Here is a 21,162-nt window from a genome sequence, read left to right on the forward strand (position 1 = left end):
TTATTCTTGATAAAAAATGGATTTAGACTCTTTTGAACGCTCACCATAGGTTCAGTTTAACTTAGGTTTAAGTTTTAGGAAAAAAAATGAACAAACCCGATTTAGAATAACAACTAATTCAACATTTTAATATTTGTGTAATGACATGTTTTTAAGAAAGTGGCAATTCTGTCGTGTTCACCGAATTTTAAGAAATATAAACAGCACAATAAACTCTCAATATATAACATTTCTAGGATAATTTGAACTACCATACGGGTTTGATTTGATTTATAAGGAGATATAGAATGAAATTTTTCAAACATTCTTACATATCGTTATACCAGTGTAGAAATTTTGGAAATTAAAAGAACAGACACACTGACAGACTAAATGCAAATTAATGAGCATTTTATTTTCTAATTTGAATTAATATTTAAAATATTTCTGCACGAAAATTATTTAATTTTATATACGGAAATCTTTAAATAATATTAAAATATCAATTATAATACCACAGCAATTGATATACGATAATAGGTAATTATATAGAATATTGATAACACAAAATTATATTATTATTTATAAACTCAACAAACAAACACATTATTATTATACATAAGACGTAAGCATTTGTATATGTACACTAAAATATTGTCATGACAGAATGAATGACGGCAAATATAATAAGATATGGACTTTTGAATCCTTGAAATTGTTTTTTACAATACTGAAAATAAAAAAATTATATTCGAAAGGATTTTATTTGTCTATTAAGGATATAATATTATTTTTTTGCAATATACTTGCAAATACATATATATATATATATATATACATATTATATATATTATACACTTTATATATTTCAATGACATATGAAGTCATTTGCAGAGTTAATAATACATACATGTAAAAATATTAAATCTACTTTGACTTTATACATATAGGGGGACACACAATTATACATAATTATTTTAAATTTTTTTTTTCTTTATAGTTATATTGTATGTAGTATGTAGTATATTTGCAATATGTTTTGTTATACTATATGTACATGTATAAATTTAATTACATACATTAATAAAGATACTGTTATACAGTATTACAATAAAATCTTATATTGAGATCAAAAAGAGAAAATGAAAATGAATGGAAATGGAATGGAATTTTTATACGGAAGGATTCTTTAAAGCGCTTTAATTACTTCTTTTCTTACATTTATTTGCAGAAAAAGGAAAATAGAAAAAAAAAATTTTTTTTCTTTTTCCCTATTAATATTACATACATACTCGTACATATATATATTTTTTTTCAATGAATTTCTTTTATTCAGTTTTGACATTTAAGAATCCTTGAAGAAATTGTTGAAAGCATTTCAGTTTCGATAATAATAATAATATTAAAAACTAAAAATTATAAAATAATTTTTATAATTTTTTTTGTGTTGTTTTTTTTTCTCTTATTGCACACAATATACTTTTTAATATAAATTTATGTATACAGGATGTGTCGCATACGGTGGCAAATAATGTCAGTGATGATTATTTGATCAATTTCCCACAATTGGAAAAAAATACAAAAAATTACAACTACAAAAATTTGTACAGGAAAAAAGAGGTGGTGGGAGAGAGGGGGGGGGGAGCTCGGTGCAAATATACTCGTTTTTCCACATTTTTCCTATATATGTATGCTTATAATTTTCGTACAATGTGACATACTAGTAACCATCGGGAACTTGTTTTACAGGCAATTGATTGTTCTTCATTTCTGATTTTATACAATCAATTTGATTTGTGTCATATTATTTGTCTACTTATGCGAAACACCTTGTACAGGGGTGACTTTTTCGAATACGTATATTTGGAGAAATATATGACACAATAAAATAAGCGCATTATTTAACTAAGAAAAACATTTAAAATTTTTTTTAAATAAATTGATTTTGTCCGGTTTACTTCTCAATTTTGTTAAATCAAATGAATGGCTTTTGATGTAGCACATTTCCAACAATTGAATGTTTCCCGCCCACCAAAAGCGATGTTTTAAATTATAATATTATTATCTTAATATATGCTTTTCTGAGGCATATCTTTAGGAAGATGATTAAAAGTAATAATTCAGATTTACTTTTCGCAGGTCCATTATTTCTCTGTTGTTTTAAAAAATTTTTTTTGACTTAAAATTTAATTTTATGTGGCTTAAATTTTGAATATTCTGTCTGATGTCTTATATATAGAAAATAATCTTTAACTAAATTGAATATTAATTATTTGGAGAGCTTTTAGGTACATTATTATTGAGATATTGAAGAAAAATCAAAAAATATTCATAAGCCGATAGCACTTGTTTTGATAGCAGAAAGGTTGCGTATTATAAGATATACATGAATTCATTATAAAGAAAGATCTCGGCGGGCTACTTTAGGCATCATGTCTGTATTTTACTTAGTCGAAGGGGAGGCCGTATCAAAATTAATAAAAAAAACTCATTTAATAATATATTTTTCTAATGTGACTTATGCGATCCTTACGAATTGGATATCGAAGGTCTAGTATTCACTATATAATTATGTATATAAGAACAAACAAATAAAATTTAAACAAATTAATCGGAAATTAATCCCTCATTATGTGATTTGATAAAAAGATGATCGCCGAAAATATATCATGAGATTAATGCTACAACTAGATAACTCACAATTATTAGTTCAGGGATATTGAATTTTAAAGATTTAGTAATAACAAATAATTTATCATGAAAATATCTAGTTTTGCCATTATCATTTTCACATATTTCACATGTCGCAGATAAAAGACCATTCGATTTTATGACGCCTAGGTTAATTATTTAAAAATATAAAATTTTTGAGTTATCTAGTTGGAACATTAACCATTGCAATATGCGCATAATATATCATAAGAAAAATATTGCAATATATCATAAGAAAAATAATTTAAGTCTTCAATGTTTATTAGTAGTTTCAGAAACTCGACTCATTTGATGACGACATAGCCAGTTATACAACAGTTTGATATCATTTGCTAATTTGTTAAATGAAATCTTTACATGATCATACCGATTTCTACAAATTTTCCTCAATATTTTCAATTATAAGATTTTGATCTGAATTTTACTCTCATTTTTAAATAATAAAAATTTTCAATTATTCCAAACCTATGCGCTTGTAACTTAAAACAAATCACCATTTTCGTGTAATTCCTAAAACGCAACAATATTTTCCATTTATATTTAAAGTTCTATTTTTTATTATATAAGTCTTGATCCCCGTCATACTTTTTTCCCAACTTTTTTTTTTCTTATATAATTTTGTACAAATTTTCTTTTTAAATTATACATAAATAAATGTTTATTGAATTCTTGATTACCGAAATACCAATATATTTTTATACAAAAAATAATTTTGTCTCTACTATCACATACATATACACATACTATATATACATATATATATAAAATACAATAAGAAACAGAAAAACTACTTAAAAGAATAAGGAAAGTTGCCAAAATGTTGAATTTTTATTATGGACACTTAAAAGTAAAAATTAAGAAAAAAAACAGAAAAAAGTCCTTTAAGTGGAAAACAAGACAAATAAGACTATAAAGAGAAAATATTCACATGATCATAAAAAAATAATGAGAAAGTAGAAAAAGGAAAAAAAAGTTCATAATGAATCCTACAAATTAATTTTTTACTTTTTGTTTTTTTTTTTTGAAAATATTCCCGTTTAAGAGTCTAAATAGCAATAAAGGATATAATTGAGAAAAAGTAAAAGAAAAAATAAATTTTTTAGCAATAAATTTTTGGTTTTTACTTTATCAAAATAATCTTAAAATAGGCAAACTCTTATAGTATACAGGACCCATACGTACTCACATGATGTCAAAATATATATGTGTGTATGTACGAAGAACAATTGCATAGGTTCTTCTCTATGTATAAAATGCGTTTTTGATTTTCCTTTCTTGTTTTTTTTTTTTTTTGGTTTTCAAGAGGTTAATAAATAATAAAATTGGTTTATAAAAAAAAAAATTATGAATTTACTGCATTAAAAAGTACTTTATCATTTTCAAATAATTTTATTAAAAAAAAAAATAAAATAAAAATATCCAATATAAATGAATTAGAAAAGTTTACGTTATAAAATTATTTTTTTAAATAAAATTCACAAAAATAAGGAAACATATTTCATAAAATACAATAGAAAAATTGAGATTATTTTTCTATATTGTCCAAAATTTATCCAAGAGAAATGACCTTTATAGTATTCTGGTATATCAAAACAGAACTGCATAGGCATGTAAATATTCTTATTCAGTGCACTTGGTAAAAACAAAATGTATCCAATTTCGAGGAAAATATGTATCCAAAATGTATCCAACCTCATAAAGTAGAATTTTTATACCAAGCCGTCCTATTGTTGTTTTTTTATTTATAGTAAATTCTTTAAGAAATCACATACAGCTTCTATTATATTTTAAATGTGAAAAATAGGGTCAGAAAAATCACATGCATATATTCCTTCTGTAGTAGTTGAACTATGTGCTAAAGACAATTCACCAATTGAAACGGAAAAATAAAAACAGTATGTACAGCCATTGCATTTTCTACTACAACTACCTTACACCAAAATATTTCTGGTACGTTCTTGTCTAAATGTTCTAGATTTGAATACAGGAAGAGGCAGTACCCATTTAAAAAAGTAGATTTCTTAATTTCTTGTAGTAAACTCGGAAATCTGCTTAGAAAGGCCAGCAAATAAGACTTTTTAAAGATAAAGCAATTTCGCGTTTTAATATTAGCAGCATTTTAACAGTTTTGTAACATTTATTTAGTGTTTGAGAAATAAATGTATCCATATTTCAGCAAAATTTTGAAATGTAGCCAATTTCGGCATTATAGCAAATTTGAGTATCTTTGTATCTAAGCTAAATTTAAAGCAAAAAATGTATCCAAATGGATACAATTGTATCCAAGTGGGAATGCTGTAATCTTACTCGTATTAGTTAATTTTAATATCGTAAGTATTCAATTAAAAATAATTTTAAAAATCTTCTTAAATTAATTGATTGTTTATATAGAAAACAAATTAAAATTTATATTTTACGGTATAAGTTAAAATTTAATATTTAAGTGCATATCGTAATCTCATTTGATCTTAATTATGTTTAATATGATTACTCCATTGATCGTTTTTAAAATACATAGTAACTTTGTTTGCTGTTCCCTTTTTTTTACCCTAATTCCTTCCTTCTCAATCATATTTTAAAAAATTTAAATTACAAAATATGAAAATTAACAAGTTTTTTGCCTCTGTTATATAGTCGTGAATAATTCAAAAGATCAATTTGAAAGATGTAGATGATTTATTTGGAAAATGACCTAAGTCAATTTCAATTAAAAATTAAATATTTGGGTTGAAATTTCCGTTTGGGTTTAAAGTAACCAAAAATTTTAGTTTACTATAGTTATTTATTTTATAGAATATTCATTTTTTTTATCCAGCAACGTAAGTTTCAATTCCCAACTATTGAAATTATCATATTGCTTTTAAAATAAAACATTTTTAGAATTGCAAATCGACTCATATGAGGGTCACTTTCATAATTAACCGTTAATGTAAAACTTAATATCTAAATTTTAAAATTATTAAAAGAATTATTTATAGAAATAAAGTTTTTAGTTAAAGTCCGGTTGATATAGCATTTGGGCAAAAGTACTTAACTCACTTTTTCTAAGCAATGCTCAGAACTACATATTAACAATTACATTGGTTTATTTGAAAAATTTCTCGCATAAATGCAAATACTCGTAAGTAGTTCCATAAAAATAAAATGACCAATATTATAGCAAAACGAAAAAAAATAGAGTTAACAGTGTCAACTCTGTGATACCCGTACGAATTTGTTATCCTACGCTATAAATTGTCGTATTACCATATTAATTTATGCAAAATTTTAGTACTGTGTTTTCAATATTTTCTATTGAAATCTGAAAATGAATATCAATAATTGAAATTGTACTGCAGCTACCACATAAGAAGTAAAGAAATTTCAACGATTTTTATCACACCCAACAGCCCTAATAAGACGCTTGTTTTCACGAGATTTCTATATTATAATTCCAATAATTTCTGAAAAAATTCCAAATAACTTTTCGTGTTGTATGGCAGCTATCAGTTTTATTCACATAAACAATATATTCGTTTCTGTGAAATTTCAATACCTCAGCTTTTATAGTTTCTGAGATATAACCAAATAAATTTGGAAGTTGTATGACAAATACCCAAACCAGTATCACGATCATAACCAATTTAAATAAGGTTCTGGCATTTACTATAATAAATCATTTGTGAAAATTTGGTGAACTTAGATCAATTAGTTTTTGAGTTATCGCTGGAACGGACGGACGGGCAGACAAAGCTAATTCAACTCAGAATTCGATACTGATTAAAAACATGTACTTGAGTCTATATCTCAGACGATTATTTCTTAGCGTTACAAACGGTAAGGCAAATTTAGTATACCCTTCGAACATCAGTTCGAACCCGAATAAAAACCTTAGTCAATTATTTTGTGAAATGTGCTCTAATGTTAGAATTTTGAGACAATTAACAGAAATTAAAAGAAAATAGATTGATACATTCCAAAATAACTGTATAACTAAAGCTAAATCATAATATTATTAAACTTAGATTTTAAGAAAAGAACATTACATTGTCCTTAAAACTAATGCAACATGATTTACATTATTATGTTCTCTTACCCTGATTTCAGTGAATCACCTGATTGTGTTTTCCAAAAAGATAAGAAGATTATATTTTTAATACAAAAACAATAAATAATATGAAACAAAAATTAAACATCACTAAAAAAATGTAAGATAGAAAAAAAAATCTGTGATTTTTCTCCTCAGTACAAAAAGTATAATAATTTGAATACATACATTAAATACCTACATACATACTATATGGACAGTGTTTCTGTATTATTTATAACTTATAAGTAAAATAAGTCAAAAATTATTCAGAAAATTGTGTTTTTATTATTATTTGTGCAGTGTCTATTATAAGTCAGGTTGGCCGAGCGGTCTAAGGCGCCAGATTTAAGCTCTGGTTCCCAGATGGGAGCGTGGGTTCGAACCCCACACCTGACATCAAAAAATTTTTTTTATTTTTTTTTAATAAATTTTTTTTTCTTCTTATTATTTTTTTTTAACATTTAATAATTTTACAGAATTTTAAAATAATCAAATTTAAAATTGAATAACTAAGATCTTATAAAAATTTTTAAATAATTTCTGGAAAACTAACAAACACAATGGATACTAATATTTTGCACTAAATAATAAATTCTAATTTACCATTTCAATTCCTAAAATCCAGTTAAATGCCTATTTACCAAATTATTTATGTACTGAAAATCGAGGTCCCAAACCAAAAGTAAAAAATTTTTGTTTCACTTACCATAAAATTCATCCAAGCTAAAAACCTTAATTTTTAAATTTAATTTCATTGTTCCGATTTCTTAATTTTTCTTAATTGTCAAAACAAAATTTTAGCCAAGACACAAATTTTACAGATACAGAATATGAAAAAAGGAATTTTGATTTCACATTTCATTTTTAATTATTTCGTGATTTAATCAACTGCGAATTGTGGTTGACGAGCCCCCAACGCCTTCCAACATTTCCAGTAAAAAATCTCAACTTTCCATCATATAAGAACAACATCATTTACCATATTACAGGATTTCCCACACTTTCAGATACTATAAAATAAAGACATGTGCGATTACAGCGTTGCAACCAACCTACTATAGGATAACATTTCTAAAAATAAAAATTAATCTTTATTTAATTATTTGTACTTTTATTTAAAATTAACTAAGCAAGTCCTCATTATATAATGAAATTTTCCATCCTATACATTTCGTGTAGCTGTTATGAATGGGCAGATATTAGAAAGCAAGTATGTATGTATTATAAGTAATGAAGTTTCATTTAACAGAGTTTGCCAGAATTGTTTTAAGAATGAATAAGTACCTATAGGTATAAGAAAGAAGAAGTATGTATGTATAAAAAATTTGATCAAAAACAATACATATTCACAACAATACAGATTGGCTATCTACTTAGTGTGCATTTGTTAAGTGTGAAAAATTTATAACAATCATAAGAATACGATAAATCGCAAACAAAGGATAAAATTTAAGAAATTTTAATAAACTTAATCAGATGGGCTGAATGGTATTTTTGTGGAAGGGGACCGTCATGCCCATCAACAGCACATACCCCTTATAGTTTCTATATGCATAAAAATCTATTTATGTTTCATCTATTCTGTATTCATATGTATTTACAATCCACTAAGATTTTAATTTTAAAAGTTTGAAAAAAATGTAGCAATATAGAATTGCCCCACAGGATATATAATTTAAAATCTACTAAAATTCTTAGTATAAATATGTTTTATTAAATGCAATATGAAAAATAAATTACATATTTGTAATTATATTATAATTTTTACAACTGTTTAAATATTAATATTAAAATATATGAGTGTATAACGAAATATTTTAATTTGAAAGTAAAACAAGTAATGTTAAAAATTTGGTTAAACTAATTTTAATTAGACTTCAAACTTACAATTAATTTTACAAAGTTATGATATTTTTGATAGAAACTATAAATTTACATTTACCGGTATAAATTATTAATCCCAAACTTGAAAAATTAAATTCAGGTTCTAAGTTTACACGCCTTGGAAAAAAAATTTTTTTTTTTTGTTATCAAAAAGTTTATGTGCCGGCAGTCTTTAGTTATTTTAAAATAAATTGGATCCTAATTTATTAATTTACATTAAATTAATTTTACAACTCATCTTTTTCATCTAGATCTACATCAGAAAGATCGATATCTTCAATTTCTGGTAATTTTCCATCTTTTCCATCCCATGGTTCAGTTTTGTTTATTTTTGGTTTTTTAGCACCTCGTACTGGAGCTGTATTTCCACGACCATAAGATATATCTCTTAAGAATTCATCAACGCCTTCCTTCGAGAAGCTGCCTTTCAAAACTGAAAATTTCATCTTTTTGAAATTAACTACTGCCATAGCTGGGTAACCAAAACCCCCTATTTCCAATGATTCCTCTAAAGATAATTGTGCTGCTCCTTCTGCCCAAGCCCAACCCCATAATTTCTTTTTATATTTTTCGCCCAAAGTTTTCAACATATCTAAATATTTATTTCTACATTTTGCATCACAATCCAAAATATGAGGTAAAACTGAAACTACACACAATGGTTTATTATCACAGGCTGAATCAAAACTCTTCTCATCTATAATTTCGATTAACTCTGGAGCTGGAATACTATCAGAATATTTTTCCAATGCCCAAGATACTATGTCTGAAGATGTTCTTCCGCCTGTATAATCTTCTGCGTCAGATGAGGATTTACGACCACCGGGGAAGAATTTAATTGTTGGATATCCATTAACACCATATTGTTGAGCTTTTGCTTGATGAACTGTTGCATCTAGGGCACCCAATTTCACTTTACCTTTAAGCTCTGTTGCTGCTTTAGCCCAATGAGGTGCTAAGTTTTTGCAGTGACCACACCATGGTGCAAAGAATTCAACTAACCAAACATCATCACTTTGAAGCACTAATTTATCGAAATTATCATCGGTTAATTCAACTACATCTTTAGAATCACCACTACTGCTATCAGAATCTGAGCCACCTCCACCGAGGATAGATTTTACTTTTTTCTTTGCTTCAGCTAAACCAGCTTCTGCTATTCCTTGGGCTGTTCTTTGTCCATTAAAATCAATTGGAGATCGTTTATTCTGACCAAAAATTTTAATTGTTGGGAAACCTTGTACACCATATTGCCCGCCCAAAGATTTATGATCATCTGCATTTACAGCTCCGACTTTAACAACACCCTTTAGAGCTTTAGCTGCTTTTTTATACTCTGGTACTAAATTTTTGCAATGACCACACCACGGTGCGTAAAACTGAAAAAAATAAATAGTAATAATATATTATATGGGCACAAAGGATTTTTACATAATTTTTTACTTATTAAAATTAAATTATCTAAAAAAACAATATCTAAAATTAATATCAAGTCCTCCAGTTTGAAAGCCTAACAATCTCAAAAAGTAAATGTAAAAAGTTAAAACTATTTCTTTCATAGAATTTTATGTTTATAACACTTAAACAATTTTAATGCGCGTGGGAGGATCATAAAAACTATAAAATAATGGTCATTGAGCTCTTAAATGACGTGTACATTTCTATTGTTCACATCGTTCAATATATTTGAATAAGTAGTTTTTTATGTTTGTATTTAATCTGTTATCTAATTTCAAATATTTTCCTAATAATTATTAAATTGTACATGTGAATGTACATATATATATATATATATGTATATGAAAATGTATTATTTTACCTCAACAATCCAAATAGCATCATCTTGTAATACGAGTTTATCGAAGTTGGAGGGTGTCAATTCTACTACATCTCCATTTGTTGGGTAGAGAGCATCAGCACAATTAAAAATAATAGCCAGTACTAATAATAAATCTAAAATATAAATATTTAATAAGAATTTCTCTTTTTCAGATAGAAAAAAGGAAACATACACGATAGAGTTTTCATCTTGCTACGTGGTCCTACACGCTAACCAAAAAAAAAAAAATGCCGAAAATTTTGTTTAAAATCCCACAAGAATATGCTTTTTCCTTTTTTTTCTTAAACTAAAAATTGGAAGACTTAACCGTCAAGTATTCTTTTACTTATTAATTTTTTAAATAATTTATTCTTTATCTGCCCAAAATCAAATTTTTTTCTATATTTTATTTTTCACTTAACACAATTTTACTGACTAACTGAGTGAATATTCAATTGTTGCTAATTTATATTGACATTTCCTAAATAAAATAAGGAAATTTGCCGTAAGTATAATGAAATCACTCTATATTTGAGTATATGTCATCGTGTAAAATTATGATTGGTTCTTTGTGAGTTAAAAATTTGAGTCGGAAAAAAGTTGTTCTGAGTGGGATTTTTGTATTTATTAATTAAATTTTACCGGCACAATAGAGAACTCTAGTGTCCATTCAGAAAAACTGTTTTCAACTAGAAAATTTTTTTTGGTAACACTACCATCTACTGGATGTTGATAGATCTTTCAGACGTTAATATTGAATAAATTTGCTCATTTGCGGCAACAGTGACATAACTCAAAAAATCCGGTTTCTGAATTATTTCTTTTAAGATTTGATTTCAAATTTAATTAATTGTGGTTTTTCTTTTTCCCACATACCATAAAAGATTTTTTAACGTTTAATAACTTAAATTAAAGCTTGAAAGAAACTTGAAAACAAAATTTGAAATTTTAAAGTTTCAAAAAATTTCATACGAAATTATTGAGGAGGAAAACGAAAAAAAAAAATCTTTACTCGAAGCCTCTATCTTTTTCTGAAGCAAAAAAACTTGAATAGTAGAAATTTTGTGAAAATTAATTAAAAACCGTGTATCCCGGAAGCCGTTTAGATTTGGCATCTAGTTCCTAGACCTGCCAGTAACCAATGAATAATAATGAATACCTGGGTGGTATATGCCACATCATTGGTTACTGAATCATTTTTTAAATATTCATAAGCGCCATTGAATTGAGATGAAAAGTGTTCTAACAAACAGAGAGATTAGGCACCTCGAATTCGCTAATTAGGAATGAATTTACAATAAACGAATTTGCGCTATGTTAAACATAAAATTTCCTGAATTAAACATTTAGTTTTTTTGATAAATAATATTTTTATTATTTCACATATTAAATTTATTAAATAAAGTTAAATATATTTTTAATTATGTTTCTAAATGTTTTATAATTAAAATATAATACTGGCCTTATGCATATTGCACTTTGAAAGCAATTAGTTTACAAATTAAAACAACATGAAATTTTAAATATTTTATAAAATTAAAAAAAAAATTACTTAATTATTTTCTAAGTATATATGTACATGATATTGCAATATTTATAATTTATAAATTATGAAAATTTAGATGAGCAAGTACAAAATATAACTATAATTTTATTTTCTAGCATAGGCGACTACTAATTTATATGGTGTTGGAAATATAAAATCATCTCCATTTTTTTGACTGAAACCTTTTGATATCACACCTCTAATATAATCGTTCATAAATTCGTCTTGTAAATTAACAGGTAATCGATTAACAAATGGATTGACAGCTTTATTATTACCTAAAATAATTTAAACAGAAATTAATTAAAGTAATTTATAAAATATTAAATTAAAAAATTTATATTTATTTTCTCATATTATTTAATAATTATTATTGTTGCTTGTGTTCCTTTTAAATATATAACACCTTCAAAACACAAAATGTCAAATTATTGTATCACATAAGTATAACATTTTATATAATACGACTCAATTCCATATTAATTCGGCCACCTTAATATTTCTTTGAAAAACACAATTATTATAATTGGTTTCCATATTTATATTTAAAAATTTATAATAAAAATTATTTCATATTAAAATAGTCATTCTTTGGTAACTCCAAGAGATGTGCTTATATTAAAATCAATAATTAGAAAAAAAACAGCGCAAATTATAAGCAAGTAGAAAGGTACTTGCAAAAGCAATTTTTCTTGCTCAACTGCACTACAACACATTAAGAAGCTGGGGTATAAATTTTATAAGTTATTTGTAATAGAGGCAAAAAAAGCCTCAAATTAAAATATACAAAAAAAAAAATACCAGCGGGATTGATGGTAAACACAATATATAAAGCCGCAATCTTTAATTTGATGTGACGAATCCACATTTGAAGTTTGTGTAGGAGATTCAAGAAAACGTATTCTTGGTACACCCACTGAGAATTACAACGAAGATTACTTAAAAAAAAAAATGAAATTTCCAGCAAAGGTATGAGAATGTACACATACATTGGTATACATAGATATTTTTAAAATGTTGCTATTAGAGACCTAGTCAATGACTTTTTAAATACTATCTATGTACGCTATTTTAAAGAAAAATTAGTAATTTTTATTATGAAATAACTTTAGTTAGAAATTTTTAAAAATAAATATGAAAACTAATTAAAATAATTGTGTTTTTCCAAGAAATATTCAAATGGTCGAATTAATATGGAATTGGGCTTGTAATATATAATAAAAAAACAAACCATCTATCGGAATAAATGACAAGTGCTACTTTACATAGAGTAGGTATAGATAGACAAATATTTTAATTGTATTTTTTAACACTTGAAGCTATTATTCATTCAGACTATAATTTACCCTTGAAAGGAACACAAGCAATAATTAAGAAAATCAAATTAAAATAAAAAAAAAATAAATTAAAATAATAAAATAATATTTACTTACGTTTAAGATTTTCTAAACCTTCATAAACAAATAATAAATTTTTCATTTCAATTTGAATTGTTTGGAAACCTATCGATTTTAATAATAATCGAAAATCTTGATCTGGATTCTCTTTATATTGAAATGGTGATATAAATTTATGTACATCTGTCATATATTTACACCATTTTGGATTCATTGAAAGATCATTATAAATATCATAAACTGGATTATAAGCTAAAAATGTTATAAGACAATCACCATCCTCATGTAAAATATTATAGACATTTTGTAAAGCTTTCCTGCAATAATAAAAATTTAAAAAAGAAATATAAAATTAAAATATTTAATATTCAATAGCGACTTGTTAAAAATTTTATTAATAAATAATTGTTAATGATCTGAACTGTTTTCAACGTCAATTTTGTATTTTTAGGATTGTAGCACATTGTAAAATGAGAAAACTGAAATGTACTAACGCTCAAAAGAATATATAAATTTTTAAAACTCTGAATTGGTAATGTTTTTTTTTTTTTGTATTTTGAAAGAATAAATAAAGAATCGGCATAAATAATTTTAAAATAATTTTGAAATTTTCAGAGTGAATTTATTTACATATGAATTGGGGAAGTGTTGTTCAATATCGTTGTTCACTGTCAAGTGTGCTGGTAATATGGTTTTACAACTCAGTTGAAAATTACGAGTATTGAGAAGTAATTAATATGACAGGAAATTTTTATAGTTGCATTTCTAAGTGAATCAAACTGAGATTGGATTTGAGATGTTGCTTTTGACAAATTGCAAAAGTGAACTTCAAAAATGCATTAATTATGCGATTTTAAAAGTGAATTCATAAATGAAAAAAAAATAATTAAAAATTTAGTTATACAACCATTAGTGACCATATGTCAAATTCTTTATGTTCTGAAATTTTATTCTATATTTGCAATTTCATACACTTTTGGTTAATAAATTTCATTTTGCTAAATTAAAAAATTTTTCTGATATTAAAAATATCCAAAAAAACAAAAATCTGTTATCCTATTGTATTTTTTGTTCTGTACTGTAATCAACCATATTTAATCAGCTTTAAATTAAAATTATTTTGTTTATACTTAAAAAAATTAAGTATAAAAAAAGAGGAAAACAATATTTAAAAATATTTTTATTGACATTCATAATTAAAGAGATCATTTGCGTTTTATTCTTGTATTTATTTAAATTATGTACCCATGTATTTTAATTTAAAAAAAATTAACTATACTTAATCTTTATTATTTGAATTTTGGTTTATGAAATTCTAATTATTCTAACAATAATTTTTATTCTGTTCGAAAACTCTTTTCATAATAATTATTTACTAAATATTTTTAATTATAATTTTTTTTTGTTTTACGTAAATTGTATAATATTTTTCTAAAAATATTTTTTATATAAAATTGTTTATACAACCGATTTTGACGTATCGAACAATTTAATGTTGGTTCAACAAATTTTATGTTTTGTATTTGTTCTAAACTTTGTTCTTAATAATTACGCAAATGTATATATGTATGTATATACAAATATTTGTCTTAACTACTGTTTTTATAATCAATGCATAATTATTAATTTAATTTGTAATCTTTTGAATTTGCTAAGATAAATATTGAATTTATAAAATTTCAATATTCACAAATTAAAGGCAAACATTTATTTCGATTAAAATACATTCGAATTGTTAAGGTTTTATTCATTATAATGGAGCTAAGTGAGGTTAAATTTTGATTCCAAAATTTAGATTATCAATTATTGGTAGTTCATTAATAGTGTAAATATACTTAATTGTCTATTAATTTAGAAAGTTGTTGCTTGCTACTACAGAAATAATATAATAATCTTGACATTTTGTAATTTTCAAATTTATATTATTTTCATTTTAGGTTGGTTTTTATAAAGTATAACCTTCATTATAAATTTTATATAAATAAACAAAATTAATAACAATTATTTTTGACAATTATTTATTTTAATTTAATCTCATACAATGTTGTAAAATACCAATTTTACGTACACCTTTATAACAGTTTAAAAAATTACTGATAAAATTATAAGTAATTAAAGTTTTAATTTTATACATAAAATTGAATGTAATCATATTTAATTATATTAAATGTATACTTATTAAAAATTAATAATTATATTATATTAAACTCAAAGTTCTCAGTTAATTCTAAGTGATTGTTAAATTACTTTTAAATTCTATATGTATTACTAGAGTATTACAATAGAAATGACAACGCAACATTGTTGATTATTAATACACCATTCATTTTTAATAAATTCATGTGAGAAAATTTATAAACTACTTACACATATGTAAGTATATTATATGTAATAAAATCTGGCACGTGATAACCTAGTTTTATAAATAGAAATACGAGTATAAACATAAAAGTAAGTATTCTAATTTAACAAATATTAACAATTTAATTTAAATAGTTTACAAAATATTGTTTATTTTTATTTAAGAACAACAATAATTGATTTTCGTTTATTTTTTTAATGTATTAAGTGTTTATGAATATATAATTAGTAAAAGGCGCGTCTTTTTTTTTGTCATTTAAATTTTAGTAAAAGAAGTACAAGAAAAACTGGGCGACTTAAGAATAATGTGATTGTATATCTGGTTTTTAAATTTTTATCTTGGCATTAAGTAAGTATATTTATTTGAATGTAATTTTTTGATAGTGTACTTTGGAAGAATTTTCGGGCCTTTGTAAAATGCAGATGGAATATATAGAATTAGATATAACAATAAACTCGAAGAGTTAATTACAAGGCGAAACAATTGTGAAGTTTGTAAATTCGCAAAGAATTAGGTGGGCAGGGCATGTAGCCCGCAATGCCTAATGAACGTATTCCAAAGAGAATAATAGAGGGCAGAATCGATAATGTTAGAAGGCGCGGTAGATCTAGAAAGCGCTGGAACAACGCCATTGAAAAAGATTTAGTAAAGTTGGGGGATCGAAAATTGAAAATGACCGAGCAAGATAGATCAACATAGAAGAGAATCGTTGAGGAAGCAAAGGTTCACACCGAGCTGTAACGATAAGTAAGAAGAGAGAAAAAGAGACTTTGGAAGTAATCCATATCCATTATCATAATATAAAATTTTTAATTTTTTTACCGTTATATTAAGACACATAAAAATTTATACTTTAAAAGTAATTATTTTGATGCGTTAATATTAATTCTCACAATATACATATCTACCTATACCTATACATATTTATAAGAGTAATTACTAAAAAGTAGAAAAATATTGCAAAATTACAAATGCAAAAAATATTGCATACTATAATGTTCATCTAATCCTTAATGTATGGGTTGTTCTCCTTTATAAGTGTATACAATGCTGCAAATTACGTTATACATATTTCTGAGTATAGTATACAATTAATATATATATATAGTTTATATACGAGTATGTATTAAGTAATAAGAATAACATATAATGACAAAGTTATTATACTAACAGAATATTTGTTATATAAATATTAAAAAGTAGTAATCTACCGAAATAAATGCATAAATGTAATTGACTCTTTCGACCATCAAATATTTTTTTCAGTAACTGGTGTAATGGAAAGTTCTGAGTATACACGTTTAAGAGTGTTGTATACTTACTAGTAAAAGAATCGCTAATATTTTGAAAATCTAAAACTCTTGACTTATATTGTAAGAGATTATTATGAGAGAGCTATTTTTAGAGAATATTAGCCAATATCTGTTCAGTGTTTTTTGCAATGTTTAGCACACTTGTGCTATATGTACATTCTTCTTTTTGCTTCTTCACAAATTTTAAAATTTTCTCATATACAAAATCAAGTAATTCTTGCAATTCCCATCTTTTGCATTTTCTACATATATTATACTACTACTACTTTTACTAATATTCAATTATAGCTGGGTTTTAGAATACATTTTAATTATTAAAAGTGTGAATAATAATGATTTTTTTTATATACTTAAGGTTAGAAATGTTATCACTATTATAATGTTAAAGTACTTTCGAAATCTAAATAATAATCATAATATTGTTAATTTATAAACTCATAATTTGATTATAGTATTTGATAAATACACACAAAAAAAAAACTTTAATGAATTTAATTGTTAAATCGTATTATTTAAATAATAATAAATAATAAATGTATGTATGTATATGTAGCATAAAATATGTAAATTATTTGGCCTACATTACATACAGAACGTTCAAATATCAAAAAAAAATATAATTACATTTTAATAAATAATAAAAAATAAATTCAAAAATTGGTTTTTTTTAAAAAGTAAACAATCATTGATAATTTTCACTTTTATTTGAAAATAAAAATTTTGAAAGTCAGAAAATAAATATTATTTATTAGAAAATTTATTGAAAACAATTAAATGCTTTAAAAATTTTGGAAAATATTTCAATTTTAGGTGAATTTGTGTTCAAATTGAAGTTATTAGAAGAATATTAAGGCTATTACTCAAGAATTTTACTCAATATGGAAAACCTTCTGCTGCCACACTACAAATTCTAGTGGCTTAGCATTTTTGCAGAATTTTTTTTGCAAAAGCAAGATACTTACTACGTTTTGTTTAAATATGTCCCTAAAATTATTTAATCTTGCAAAGTACTTATGGACTATTCTGCAACTTGAATAATTCATCCAATACTAATTTTATTGCTAATATTAATTTACAGATAAGCTTAATACATACGAGTACATTCATTCATTTCATAAAATACAACTCTTTTCTTTAAAAAATAATCTACAAAAAATATTTAAATTCCAAATTGAACAAATGTTGTATTTATTAGTTTAATGTTTAGTAATTTTATTTACACCATTTTGAATTATTCACCTAAATAAATTAAATACACATACATATTGTAAACAAATTATATAAAATGGATTAAATAAGTCAAATAATTGTATATATATATGTACATATGTGTATGAATTAAGTAGATTATAATTTTTAAAATACTAATTAATCAAATTAATTAAGTTATTGAGCATGAAAATCATTTTCTAAATTTAATAATATGCTTTAGAAAATTGTTCATGAATACTGCAGAAAATATAATGTGTAGGTACCATAACTGATCATATTAATTACTTATAATAATAAATAATGATAATAAAAATTATTAATAATAAATTTTATAGTAAATTTTAAATTTCAATATAAGTACTTTTTATTTTATTTTAATGTGATTGTTAAATTTAATTTACTTTTAATGTATGTAATTATTAATTTAAATTCTCATTAAACTCATTAAATATATTATGGTATGAACAATAATTATGAATTAATATTATATGGTGATATAGATAACATTGTATTAGATATACATATAGATATAAGATAATTCTACTGTTGAATTTACTTTCCGTAAATCTTAGATCATTCTTCATACTTATGTATTTGAGCAAAAATGGAATTAAAATTTTATTATTAAAGAACTCAACTATGCATTCTGTGAGAATTGAACTGTATACATATTATATATAATAAATACTCTATATATAGAAAATTCAAAAGAATTTCAAAGGTATACATAGAAATATATGCGCAAAAATTTAAATAACCTGTGTATGTAGGTAATTAAAGGGTAGTTTTTAAATATGTACATATATTATTATAAGAGTCAAAATATTTTTATTTTTTACATTGCAGTACTTAGGGTAAAAAAAATAAAGTTAAGTAGCTACAGTTGTAACACATAACAAGTATATGGAAGTATCATACCTGATGATTTTAAAATGTGTTCATTTTTTAGATTTAACACAAGGCAGGCATAGTATAAATTAAGCTGGTGCATTAAAAGAAAAAAAAAAACAAATTATTAATTATTATGGGCAATAGAACGTTTTTCCATAATTAAATTAGTAAATCACAAAATGCTTAATACTTAATTCCAACGTAATACAATGAAACAAATTATAATATACGTTAACGGTATTTCAATTAAGCACTTGAATTTTTTAACTCTTTGATTTAAATAATAGAAAAAACGTCTAAAATATAGCTATAATTTAGCAAAATTATTAAAAAAACAACTAACCACAATGGATTTTTATTAAGATTAGTCTAGAATCGACACAATTTAAAAATTTCTGTATTTTATTTACAATTAATTCATTTTTACTACAAAAATGTTGAATAAAAATTTTTAATTTAATTTATTTCGAAGTAGAGATCATTGTACCGTTATAGATTTAAATGACATTTAAATTTTGACACAAGTTATTCCCAATTGTACTAATTTAAAAATTTTATATATCTAATTAATTATACCTATACACATACATTGTATGTATATGTATGTATCTTTTTGAAAAATTAAACTCACCTCTGATTTTGTATCCAATGCCAACAATAAAATGATGTTATATGATCATATTGATCATAATATATTTCATTTAAATCATTTTCAATATCTAATACATTAAATTCAACATTTTTAATATTTTTATAATAATTTTTAGCATATTTAATCATATTTTCACTAATATCGATACCAGTTAATTTTTTAAATTTTTTTGGCATTATTGGTAATATATAATCAATTAGAACATCACCACTACCACAACCAATATCCATTAATGTATCTTCACCATCATAACGCCATTGTAATATTTTTGAATATTCTTTAACAACTTCTTTAGCATCACGTCTCTGTACATAATTACTACGGCAATATAATGAAGCAGCTTGCATTTTTTGTTATTTGTTTTTTTTTTTTTTTTTTTTGTTTTCTATTAAATATAGTTAATTTAAAAATTTAAATATATGCGAATTAATTTTATTATACAAAATTTATTAAATAGATTAAATAACTTAAAAAAATTTTAATTTAATTACGAATTTTTTTCTTTTATTTTTTTCAAAATTTTAAATTCTCTCGGAGAAAAACGTCTTTACGGTATTGTTGCCGGAAACACTTTGAGATGCGTTATGATTTCTACTTACTGTTATGTATTTTATTACTGTATTTTTTTTTCTCAATTTTAAAATTTAATTTTATTGCTACTTGTATAAATGTAAATAAATTTTTTTTTTTTTTTGTTCTTGTGCTTTTACTTTTTATTATTATTACTTTTATATTTTTTTAAATTATTTTCTTGTGATTTTTTACTTTTTTCTTGAAATATTAAAAATGATCTAAGAACGAAAGCTTTCGAAATGCTTCTGAAAGTTAGCAGACAGCATGTTGAAGTTTTTATAAGTGCTATTATTTTAATTTGTTTTGTTTTTTTTTTTTATTTTTTTGTTATATGTAGCATTTTAAAACAGAAATAAATTTCACGTCACAATTATAATTATATTTATATAAATATACATATATGTACATATTTATATTTGAAAAAAAATAAAATACAGTAGAAATTTTTTACATGTGACGCTTTGTATTTTTTAATTGGTTTGTGGTGATTATTCTAATTCGATTCTTAATATGAAGAATCAAATATATTTTGCATTTTTGGTAATTAAATTTCATGCTTTATTAATTACAAAATTGGGAAATCAAGAATTAACTTTAATTTATTCACTTAAAATTTTTAAAATTTTAAGTTATTATTTCGCAAATTTCGGCCAAATTATAAGTTATTAAATACAATATAAACAGAATTAAATTAATTAAATAATTATAAAATAATTATTAATTATATCTCCTAACGGGACACTGCCGACTCAG

At 24.0% G+C, this 21,162-nt stretch overlaps 2 protein-coding genes and 1 non-coding gene across 3 annotated transcripts; 1 reads left to right on the plus strand and 2 right to left on the minus strand.

The window, feature by feature from the left end:
- Positions 1–7,072: 7,072 nt before the first annotated feature.
- On the plus strand, positions 7,073–7,156 carry Trnal-uaa (transfer RNA leucine (anticodon UAA)). Its single transcript has one exon. It is a non-coding gene; the product is annotated as a tRNA-Leu (tRNA).
- A 1,386-nt stretch (positions 7,157–8,542) lies between these two features.
- On the minus strand, positions 8,543–10,896 carry LOC129615501 (protein disulfide-isomerase A6 homolog). The gene is made up of 3 exons (XM_055530760.1): positions 10,657–10,896; positions 10,464–10,597; positions 8,543–10,023 (listed from the first exon to the last, which is right to left on the minus strand). The coding sequence occupies exons 1-3, from the start codon at positions 10,670–10,672 to the stop codon at positions 8,872–8,874; spliced, it is 1,302 nt and encodes a 433-aa protein (XP_055386735.1). The 5' UTR covers positions 10,673–10,896; the 3' UTR covers positions 8,543–8,871.
- Positions 10,897–11,928: 1,032 nt separating this feature from the next.
- On the minus strand, positions 11,929–20,532 carry LOC129615502 (juvenile hormone acid O-methyltransferase). Its single transcript, XM_055530761.1, has 3 exons — positions 19,816–20,532; positions 13,443–13,723; positions 11,929–12,287 (listed from the first exon to the last, which is right to left on the minus strand). The coding sequence occupies exons 1-3, from the start codon at positions 20,181–20,183 to the stop codon at positions 12,115–12,117; spliced, it is 822 nt and encodes a 273-aa protein (XP_055386736.1). The 5' UTR covers positions 20,184–20,532; the 3' UTR covers positions 11,929–12,114.
- Between the last annotated feature and the right edge of the window lie 630 nt (positions 20,533–21,162).

Source organism: Condylostylus longicornis, unplaced genomic scaffold, assembly GCF_029603195.1.
Source record: "Condylostylus longicornis isolate FDR11 unplaced genomic scaffold, ASM2960319v2 ptg000135l, whole genome shotgun sequence".
Lineage (NCBI taxonomy): Eukaryota > Metazoa > Arthropoda > Insecta > Diptera > Dolichopodidae > Condylostylus > Condylostylus longicornis.

Coding starts and splice junctions, on each gene's coding strand:
- LOC129615502 (XM_055530761.1), bottom strand. CDS start 20,183: ATGCAAGCTGCTTCATTATATTGCCGTAGTAATTATGTACAGAGACGT. Junction 13,724..19,815: donor CATTGGATACAAAATCAGAG/GTGAGTTTAATT, acceptor TTATTATTGCAG/GAAAGCTTTACAAAATGTCT. Junction 12,288..13,442: donor AGGTTTAGAAAATCTTAAAC/GTAAGTAAATAT, acceptor AAATTATTTTAG/GTAATAATAAAGCTGTCAAT.
- LOC129615501 (XM_055530760.1), bottom strand. Junction 10,024..10,463: donor ATGCTATTTGGATTGTTGAG/GTAAAATAATAC, acceptor TATTTTTTTCAG/TTTTACGCACCGTGGTGTGG.